Raw genomic sequence first — 11,108 nt, forward strand, 5'->3', positions numbered from 1 at the left:
CCCCCCCCCATACATGGTTATTATTTCTGCCTTAATTAATCATCTTTTTCTAATTTTAATGTTTTAAATTTAAGTACAGTTGACATATAAAATTCTTTTTGTTTCAGGTGAACAGCATTGATAGTGAATTGATAGTTTTATACATTACAAAATGATCTCAGGGATAAGTCTACTAACCAATCTGTCACCACACAAAGTTACTGTGATATTGTTGGCTATATTCCCTATGCTGCACCTTACATCCTTGTGACTTATTTATTTTATAACTGGAAGTTTGTACCCCTTCATCCCCTTCATCTATTTTGACTCCCTCCTGCCTCCCTGGCCACCCCTCTAGTCTCTGGTAACCAACAGTTTATTTCTCATATGAGTCTGTCAATAATAAACACTTATTTATCTCTTAAAAGAGACAGGGAACAGTTTGGGTTTTTGTTTTTGGGTTTTTTTTTTTTTTTTACCACATAGTTACCATTTCTGATACTCTTCATTCTTTTGTGTAGATTTAGATTTCCATCTGGTATCATTTTTCTTCTGTCCAAAGAGCAAACTTTAAAATATCTTATATTGCAGGTCTGCCTGTGATGAATCCTCCCAGCTTTTGTGTGTCTGTAAAAGAATGAATTTCACCTTTATTTTTGACAGATATTTTTACTGGGTCTAGGATTATAGGTTGACAAGTTTTTGAAAATTTTATTTTAGCACTTTAAAGATATTACCACATTGTCTGCTGCCTAGCTGTTTACGACTCACGAGTCAGCTACATTCTTTGTTGCTTTGTGTATAATCTGGTTCTTTTCTTGGGCTGCTTTTAAATTTTCTCATTATCACTGGTTTTAAGGCATCTGATTATTACACACCCTTATTGCAGTTTTCTTCACAATTCTCTTGCTTGAGGCTTAGTTTCTTGGATCTGTGGATTTATTATTTTAATAAAACTTGGGGCAAATTGCCATTATTTCTTCAAATATTTTTCCTCTCTCTTTCCCTCTTTTCTTCTTTAGGGACTTCACTAAAAATATATTTGGTTGCGTGAAATTTTCTCACAGTTCAATGATGCTTTTTTCTTCATTTGTTTTGTTTTTTCCAGTTTTTTTTTTCCTCCAGTTGTTTTATTTTGGATAGTTTCTACTGCTAACATATCTCTAACATAATATTTCTTCTGCCCTAATTTACTGTTAATCCCATGCAGTATACATTTTTTTCTCAAACATTTTCACCTTCAGAAATTTAATTTCTTTATACCTTCCATACCTCTACTTAATATATTAATTTTCCCTCTACCTTCTTGAACATATAAAATATGGTTGTAATAATTGTTTTAATATCGTTGTCTACAAATTATGTCATTTTTGTTGTATCTGGGTCATTTTGATTGATTTTCTTCCTTGTTATGAGTTATATTTCCCTGCGTTTTGTATGCCTGGTACTTTTCACTGGATGCCAGACACTGTGAATTATTGGATGCTAACTGTGTTTTTATTTAATATCCTAGAGCTTTGTTTGGGGACAAAATTAAGTTACTTGGTAACAGTTTGATCTTCAGGGCTTCCTTTAAAACTGCTTTGCACAAGACCAAAACACCCTTTAGTCTAGAACTAATTTTTCTAGAACACAACTTTGGTGGTATCCTTCTGAATATCTGGTGCCCCATGTTTACAAGTTGTTTTTTGTTTTGTTTTGTTTTTACTCTGGCTGGTGGTAACACCAGCTATTCCTGACCTTGTGTGATTTCCAAAAGTTATCTCTGCCTGCTTCTTTTGGGTGGCTCTTTCCCACCCTTGGTAGTTTCCTCATATGCTTGTGCTGGTCAGTGCTCTCATGCAGCCTGGGAGCAGATCCTGTTCTCTTTTACTTTAATACCTGTACATCCCTAAACATCACACAGAGCGAATAGAAAAAAGTAATGTACTAGAGTTATTTTTTTTCAGTCCCCCCGTCTATTCCTCAGAGGCAGACATTTTTGATTTTTGTTTTCTCACATTTACCTACATATCTATGTAATATGTTTATGCTGTTATTTCTTGCTTTTCCAATTTTAGATATTTTATAATCCAGCTGTCGTAGACTCAGATTTAGCACTTTTAAACCATTCTTATGGCTCAGTTTTTTCCCCCACCACCTTCCCAATGCAGTTAACTTTTTAAACTAATAAAACATTTCAAAATTAATATAGGCATGTAAATTCTATTGATTAGCATAGTAGTTTTTTCTTGCTTTTGTTTTCTGTAAAATTTCTTTGAACTTACCCAGTCGGTCCATTAGATCTGTCATACACCTGTCTGTAGCTCCCCTCTGCCAATGCTCAGACCTGGTGGATCATCTCTGTTTATTCCCTCCCCCAAAGCCCTCCCTCCCAGAGGCTCCCTTCTCTCTGCACCCATACAGGTCAGGTGCTGCTTAGGCTTGCTTAGCAGCTGTCATCTTGAGATTTCCTTCCCCATCATCCTTTGGGTTCCCTCCCTTCTTTCTCTCCAGCATTTGAGTCGCTGGTTCTTTTTCCTTTTGAGATACACAGTATTCCTTCTTTTTAAAAATTTCAACCCTTTGCCTGATTTGTTCCTCCACTTTGGTATCTGAAAAGTTGTTCTACCTTTACACTTAAGTGATGATTTGGCCGAGTGAGCACGTTTTTCTCTCAGAATTTTCTCCATTGTTGTCTGGCAGCCAGCAAAAACCATTCTGATATTTGTTTCTGTGCTTTATAACTTGTTTTTTCCACTTGGAAGCTTTTGGGATTTTCTTTGTCCCAAGATCTTTACTTTCATGATGAATGTGCTTTTATGTAGGGCTTTTTTCATTTATTGTGGTGGCCATTTGGTCATCTCATTTAGGCCAGAGACTTGTGCCCTTCAGCTCAGGAAAAATTCTTTATTTCTTCGTTCTGTAATTTTGGAATCATCTGATTCTGATATTGGACCTCCTAGATTTATCCCTTTAGTTTCTTATTTCTCAATTCTGTCTCTTTTTATTTTATTCTACTTTTTAGAAGATTTTTCTTCTCATCTTTATAACTTTTCTATGGAAGTCAAGGACATTACAAATATGGCTGAATTTTTGTGTTGATTTCTTTGGAATTGTTTCTTATTCTGACAGTGTGGGGGACCCAACACAAAACATTTGTTTTTCATCTGCAATTCACCTTTAGTTTGAAGCCCTGAGTTTTATTTGCTATACCTAGCCACCCTACTCCTAGGGCGAATGAGCTGGCCGTTCCTGGACCACAAGATTTGGTTAGGCACAGGGTGGTATGCTTTAGTGTCTTCCCTGGCAGTCACTTTAGATTTGCGAGGAGTTTGGACAGAGGAAGAAACAAGTTATCCTATTTGAGTGGTGGATCTCCAACTGTACCTATATTGGCCAGGTCAGATGAAGCTTAGAAGAAAAAAGCAGGCCCTGCCTCTGCTCCTCATCTCGCATCCTAGTATGCATGCTACCAACATGCACAGGGGATGGGACTGGAGTCCAAAACAAACCAAACAGAAAAATAAAAACAACAATAAAGAACATGCCGACCTGTAACGTTCAGGCTGTTCCCTGTGCTCCAGATTCTCCACTGGAGTGAGACCTGATCTCTGCCCAATGCCTGACGATGGCTATTGTCATCCATGCCTTCAGGGAGGCAGTGTTTTCCCTGTCCTATCAGCTAGTCTTTGTTGAGCTCTGACTGGGCTCAACAGACTCATAGATGCTTTGTCTTACAAAGAGAAGTATCTTTGAAAGTAATTCTAGCTTTGAGCCTCAAACATTTCTGACCCATGGGTTTCCCCTCCATGGAGCTTTCCTTCAGTTAATTTGCCTTTTTCAAACTGACTTTCCAGCCTGCATATAAAAATCTAGTTTGAAAGGAATCTAGCACATTTATGTAAAAAAAATATATGAAAAGCAATAGATCTCTAATAATCTGGGGGAATTTTTTCTATCCTCTGGCCTTGCAAGTACTCCAGAAATATATAGACAAATGATCAAAGATATACGTACAAGAGATCTCTTGCAATTTTATTTAAAATAGCCAAGTTTTGGAGATGATCATAATGTCCCTATTTATTGGTTAAATAGACTATGATGGCTTATTTTGGCTTCTGTAGCGTAATCCACCAGTTGATCTGTTGAAACAAATGAAATGGAAGCAAAACCAGCTTGTTTCTTAATGTTTGTATTCAAGAAATCACAAACAAAATTCAGTTAATTTCATAATCTTAAGCTTTAGCTGGGAATTTTAAATTCATTTCTTCATATGACCGTAGGATTTCATTTTTAAAGATCATTTTTACAGTTTAAGATGATGCTTTCTTTAATAATTTGTCCTGTGCAGTTCAAATATGTAAATGGTTTAATTACATAGATAGTTTATGGTAACTTTAACTTTCAAAATATAGAAACTATTGTGTAGTAAATCTGTCTAGTACTCACAGAGGAACCACACATCCCTGGTTTCCAAATTACTGACTTTTAAGCCTCTGTTTCTTTATACTGAAAATGGGTGCCTGCCTCAAATAAATTTCTTTCATTTGAGATAGTATATATATCAAGGTTTGTAAATTCCAAATATGCTAACAACAAACATTGTTATTCAGAAGCAAAGGCTTAAAATTTGGAGAATATTATGACCCTTCTAATAAAAGGCAATGTTAGTCACACTCAGGTTTTCAACCCAAAAGAGAATTGTGTCCTTGTCGTCATCTACCACATTTACCAGACTTGGTCCCTAATTCCTTTAGACCACTTCTAGGACCAAATGCTCCCTGGCAGCACTGGGTCAACTTAAAAGAATGTCTGAAAGTCTCTTCTGGCAACTAAAATGTCCTAAATTAAAGGTAGCTGAGGATTGAAGGATGCGAAATTGAGAGAATGCCTGTTGGAGACAGAAGAGACTGTGTGTATGTGCGTAAATACAATATTTACATATATATGTTCTGTGGTCAAATTTTACGTTGAAATTGTGATGATACAACTTGCCTATGGATTAGAGGAGTCTTCACTATTTGTAGTTTTTTGTTTGTGGTTTTATAGGCTTGTGCCATTAGAGGGCAGTATTGTAGAGGTTAAATTTGCTTTCTTGACTAATATTGACTTGCAAACCATAGAATCTATAATAATCAAGCAAATTTAAAGCCTTAGATTTTTAGTACGTTCAACTGCAGCCTCAACTGATGCATCCTTGCGAATATTTTAAATTAATAGATGAACTAAGCAATAGGTTAAGCGTTTTTACACCCAGATCTCTTGATTTTGGCTTGGGGACGGGAATTACTTGGTCAGTATGGCCATAAAGGGTTGAAATACTTAACTTTATAATACTTCGATCCTTCTGATGTAAGAAGGCTCACAAGGTTGAGACTTACAGGAATGGGCACTTCTAAACACTTGCTTTAGGGACTCACTGAGCACAGATCAATGTAGGATTCAACCTGTGGCTTGAGTTTTCTAGCTATAAATGGAAGGAGGGAAATGGGATTTTAAGGTTTATGGCTCTAGGGACATTTTGGGAAGAGCTGCCTGACTTCCACCTGATGGGTTCCTTTTTGCCTCAGTAGATCCATGCCAACAAGCAGAGAATACATAATGTTTTTTGTTTTGCTCCTACAAGCAATAAATCCATGAAAAAGGTAGTAGCCCTCAAGAAAGCAAATGTGATCTTTTTTTTTTTCCCCGTCCCCAATTCCCCACCTCTTTAAAAAGTCCCTATCGCCGTACGGTCAGTGTCCCTATAAATGAAACCGCCCGCGGCAGCCTCCCGTACTGCGCCTGTAAGAACCAGATAATGGGAATCGAGCGGCTGGAGCGAGCGCCCGGGGCCCGCGGCCCGCGGGACTGGGCATGCCCAGTAGGTCGCAGGGCTCCGGTTGCAAACAGGCAGCGCTCGCCGTCGGGACGCGGCGGGGACCGGCAGCTCCGGGGACGGGGTCCCGCGGCCTCTAACGTAAGCACGTGCGGGGGCACCGGCTGCCGCCTCGGGGCCCCTCGGTGGCCCGGAGGCCTGCGCGGCCCGGGCGCTCGGCGGGCGCCCCCCTCCCCTCCCCGCGGCCTGGGTCAGCCCACCCGGAGAGCGGGCTGGGGCGGGGGCGGGGCCTCCGCGGGGGGCGGGGCGAGGGGCGGGCCCTGCGGGCGCTGGCCAATCGGCGCGGCCCTCTCCTCCTTATATGCGGCGCCGAGCCCGAGCCCGGCCGTAGCCCGAGTGCCGCCCGCTCGCCCGCCCGCCGCCTGCGAGGCTTCTCCGCGCAGCCGCGGGGAGCAGCAGCATCTTCCCGGATCGCCAAGCCCCAGAAGCCGGGTTTCTTGAAACTAGGGAAACTGCTCTCAGTTTCTCCCTGGGCTGCAGGAAAGCTTAGAAGATTTTTTTTTATTTTTATTATTATTTTTTTAAATCTAGCTCAAACAAGGCTGCTTGGTATTCCCCCCCCTTTTTTTTTTAATTCTTTTTTTCTTCCGCGAGGGTGTTTTTGGCTGCAATTGCATGAAATCCCAATGGTGTAGACCAGTGGCGATGGATCTAGGAGTTTACCAACTGAGACATTTTTCAATTTCTTTCTTGTCATCCTTGCTGGGGACTGAAAACGCCTCTGTGAGACTTGACAATAGGTAAATGTCGGCTGGGAGAGTTTCTTTACATTTACTCGTGAGATACTTCTGCTAACGCAGGTGAAAGATAGCCAGGCGAATTCCTTTGTCCATTGCCGAGGGACGACGACGGTGACACGGATGTTGCTTTTCGAAATGCTTAGAATAGCCTTATTTTCGCAGGTCTGGCCAGAGAGCAGGCGTTTGTGTGTGTGTGTGTTTTTTTTTTTTTCCAAACCACATTATGTAATTTAGCCTTTTGTGGCTCGCTGAAATAGAGAAATGTCTGGATATATTCGTTAGTAAGAGAGTGGCTGGTGTTTGCCGGAGGTTGAGATCCTACCTAGCGTTGTGGAATGTGCAAAAACCGATGCTAGTAACCTCCCAGAACTGGGAAGTCTTTTTTTTTTTTTTTTGGGTCTTGGATGTTATAAAAATTCCACTTATCGATTTCCCTCCCCCCCCCCTCTTTTCCAGCTCCTCTGGTGCAAGTGTGGTAGCTATTGACAACAAAATCGAGCAAGCTATGGTATGTACGGATTGAAAATCATTTGCACGAAATGTGGGCACAGTAGAGAGAGCGAGATGGGGATGGAGCGCGTGCATTCTCGGTGCTGGTGACCGGGAGCTGCCGGCACCGCTCCGCCCGGGCTGCAGGAGGCCCCGGGAGGCCGCAGGAGGCCCCAGGCCGAGGCGGCTGCGGAGGGAGGCCGGGCCCGCAGGGCCCTCGAGGCGCCCTGTCCGCGGCGCTTGCACGCCAGGCCGGGCCTTCTGCAGCGGGGCCTCGGTTGTGCTCGGGAATCCCGTTAGGGCCCCTCTGCCCTGCGCGCCCTCGGGTCGCGGGCACGTCCCTAGCGATGTGGCTTTACCAGGAATCCGAAGGGCCACTCGGGAACGGGGGCGGGGGGGGGTGCAGAGTGGGCGCCCCCAGGGCTCGCCAGACCTCGCCCAAGCGGATCCCCGGGGACGGAGGCGACCGCCCGACGAGGAAGAAGCGGAGAAAAAGTTTGGTCTTTCTCAGCCTTGTGCCTGGATTTCTCCTATTTTTTTATTTCCGCCTTGGCTGTTCTTTGTTATTGGAGCAGCGCCTGTGGCTCTTCTCACGGGATTCTCTGCCCACTGTTGCTAGGCAAACTCCGAACCTTTAATTCGGGGCTATAAATAGCTCGCGCTCCCATTGGCTGCGACGTCGGCCCAGGTTTCTGTGATGTCAGCTTAATCACGAAGGGGGGGCGGGGGTGGAGGGAGGAAAATGCGGCAACATGCTCTGTAGGAACTGGCTGCAGCCGGTGCCGAGGGAGGCGGTGGGGGTGGAGGGGGCGGGGGAGGGCGGGCCTGGACGTCCCGGGCTCCCGCCGCCTGCCGGGCCCGGGCCTGGAGCCTGGGGAGTGGGCGCCCGGGGGTCCGCCTGCCCGGCCCAGGGCCGCAGAGGACGCGCAGGCTTTTACAAAGCCCGATCCCCTCGTACGTTGGACCCAGGTATTTCGTACGGTCGTGGTCGGTCGTGGTCGTACTCCCCAGATTGCTCCAAGGGCCGCTTGGATCCGCTAAAGGCGGATGATACGGTCATAGTTTTTGGAGAATCGGGCAAATTGATGCTTTAGAGATACGGAATCTGGGAAATAATAAGCTAAACCCCTTTCTTTCCTCCTCTCCCCGCCCCCCCCCCCCCCCCCCCACCACCTCTGCCTTTCAGGATCTGGTGAAAAGCCATTTGATGTATGCGGTTAGAGAGGAAGTGGAGGTCCTCAAAGAGCAAATCAAAGAACTAATAGAGAAAAATTCCCAGCTGGAGCAGGAAAACAATCTGCTGAAGACACTGGCCAGCCCCGAGCAGCTCGCCCAGTTTCAGGCCCAGCTGCAGACTGGCTCCCCGCCTGCCACCACACAGCCACAGGGGACCACGCAGCCCCCGGCCCAGCCAGCGTCCCAGGGCTCAGGACCAACCGCGTAGCCTCCTCTGCCCGCGAAGAACTGGCTGCTGCTGTCTGAACTGAACAGACCCGGAGAAGATGTGCTAGGGCGGATCCGCCTCCACAGTCACCCATTTCATTGCTTGCTGCGAAAGAGAAGTGAGACTGACCTATGCCATTGTCTCTTTTTTCCAGTATTAAACACTCATACGCTTTCGGCTTGAAGACATTTCTTAGTTGGGTGAATTAAAGGTTAATCAGAGAATTAGCATGGAGATACTGGGACCTCATGCAGCTTGGCAGATAATATAAAGAAGTGGTTTCATTCATGCTGAGGAGCTGTGTGCCTTTCCACCCCTCCCCCGCTCCCCCTCCCCGCTCCCGAGAGTTCTCTCCTGCTTGCACGTAGTGTACTCCATGGGGTTTGAAGCAGTGGGGCTCCACTGGACTTTCTCCTCTTCTCCCCCATGAGGAACTTAAAAGGAGGTCAAAGTAAAGACTGACACGTAGTCTCACCTAAGATGAGGGGAAACATAGTTCATCGTACACATTGACGACTGTCACCAAAAATCCATAAAACAATAGTACTGTGCCTCTTTCTGAAACAGCGGACGACACAAAACTCTTAGAGCGACTAAAACGGTGACAGGTAGCTGGGACCTAGGCTCTCTTACCATGAAGGTTGTTTTGCTTATTGTATATTTGTGTATGTAGTGTAACTATTTTGTACAATAGAGGACTGTAACTACTATTATAGGTTGTACAGATTGAAATTTAGATGTTTCATTGGCTGTCTGAAGAGGTGTGGTTTGTCTTTTCTATAGAGATCTACGTTAAAAAAAAAAAAAAAAAACGACACGAAGAAAACCCACACCTAAAGAAATTTTAAGAATTTGCCACCATCGGTCACTTTGTGTAATACGAAATCTTCTAGTTGCTGAATATCTCGAAGTAAATTCCTGTTCGCTGAAGTCTTTTGATTGAGCTGATTGAATACTTTGAAAAATGACCCGTTCTAGCTAATGAAATGAATTTCGAAGTAGGGGTTTCTGCATATTACCTGTATAGTAGTTCTATGCATACGTTTCTGTGCATGTTCTCTACACAGTTGTAAGGTGTCACTGTATTTAACTGTTGCACTTGTCAACTTTCAATAAAGCATATAAAATGTTGATAAACAAGTGTTTTCATGTTAGAGTATTAACGTCACTGCAGTCACTTCACAGCCACTTCCAGGTAAAGTTAAAACAGTTTGACTAGCAAAATCTCAGAGGGGAGTGCGAAGGTTGGACAAAGTAGGGGCGCTAGTGGTTTGAGCTACAGAAGTAAAAGGAAATAGACGTTGCATGATTTCAAGCCAGGAAGGGAAGGGGAGACCGTGAAGGAGATGAGAGCATATTTATTCAGACCAGTATCACCTGGACAAGTGGCTTCACCTCTCAGGGCCCTTATGGGACACTGAGAGAGGAATCTCTCGGTTCTATGGCTTTAAAGTTCTAGGAGTCTAGGGAAGCCCTAATTTTCTGTTTATCAACTAAGCGGGAAATGAGACTTGCTCTCTCTAATCCTAATAAGCAGCTCTAGAATCAAAAGATGGCAGTTAAGCTGATTTTCACTCTAGGAGCTCTTGTCACCCTGGATTGGGATGTCTTTCCTAGCGTGGATTGAGTGTCCAGCTACTGGAAGTGTCCAGGCAAAAGACAAGATGATTCCGTGGGGTTCCCTCTACGGGCTTTGAGGTGGGACCAGGTGAGCAAGGTGCTCAGTCCTTTCCGTCCTTCCCAGTGGATTCCTTAAGACTAAAATAGGTGGAAATCAAAAGCACAATGGGATCCTCTGGCGAATTGGCATCTGAGATGTGAGCCTGACACGTCCTGGGGGCCACGTGGAGCGGGTGAGCAGGGGGCGGGTGAGCAGGGGGCGCGGTTCATCAGCTCTCATCTGCCCTAGGACCTCAGCAGCGCCCCCTCCACCCCGTGGGAGTTGGGGCATTTGTAAGCCCTCAGGCTTATTTAAATCCCGGCAAGACAAGGACTTAACTTTGCTGAATCCTTCACTTTTCTGCTGTAGAGCTGGAGGGAGATCAGTGGGTGAGGGAATGGAAGGTCAGCGCCCCCCCCCCCCGCCCTGAGAAGTGGACAAGTGCGGGCGTGATACAGACCCCCGATACAGACCCCACAGCTCTCCTTGCAGTAAACCACGCACTGGCACAGGCTGGTGGCAGTTGCCGTGAAGACGGTTTGGGGGATTTGGCGAGGACTTAAAAAAGCCTTTGTCATTTTACTTTGAAGGCGATCTAACTTTGGTTTAAATAAATGGGGTATGTACATCATAATTAAATTTCCTTAAAAAAAAAAAACATAATCGAAATCTCTGGCCACGCCATCGTTTGTGTTTAATGAAGATCCTCAACACCAGCTGCCGCTAACGGGGAAATTTGGGAGGCTTCATGTCCATGCATCATTAAAGTAATGGAGAACTTCCTTCTCCGTCGTTTAATGGAATTTTGGACTTTTGATTAAAAATATGAGACTCCCATGACACTTTGGGAGCTGAATACTATATACTGTAATGAAATCTTTAAAAGATGTTTTCCCATTCATGTTTATTTTAGCAATTGCTAAACATGTTTTTTAC

At 44.5% G+C, this 11,108-nt stretch overlaps 1 protein-coding gene across 4 annotated transcripts in view; it reads left to right on the top strand.

Annotated features, from left to right (window-relative positions):
- TSC22D1 (TSC22 domain family member 1) overlaps positions 1-9,649 on the top strand; it is a 131,244-nt gene extending 121,595 nt beyond the window's left edge. For 2 of the 4 annotated variants that reach the window (XM_072760594.1, XM_026017234.2), the window contains 2 exons: positions 7,036-7,087; positions 8,255-9,649. In XM_072760594.1, the coding sequence (XP_072616695.1) occupies positions 7,036-7,087; positions 8,255-8,512 (310 nt within the window). In that variant the 3' untranslated portion in view covers positions 8,513-9,649. Of the gene's footprint in view, positions 1-5,865; positions 5,921-6,137; positions 6,580-7,035; positions 7,088-8,254 lie in introns of those variants that run through there. The other 2 variants (XM_072760595.1, XM_026017239.2) reach the window with 2 other exon arrangements.
- The last annotated feature ends 1,459 nt before the right edge of the window (positions 9,650-11,108 follow it).

This window comes from Vulpes vulpes, chromosome 6 (assembly GCF_048418805.1).
Source record: "Vulpes vulpes isolate BD-2025 chromosome 6, VulVul3, whole genome shotgun sequence".
Classification (NCBI taxonomy): Eukaryota; Metazoa; Chordata; class Mammalia; order Carnivora; family Canidae; genus Vulpes; species Vulpes vulpes.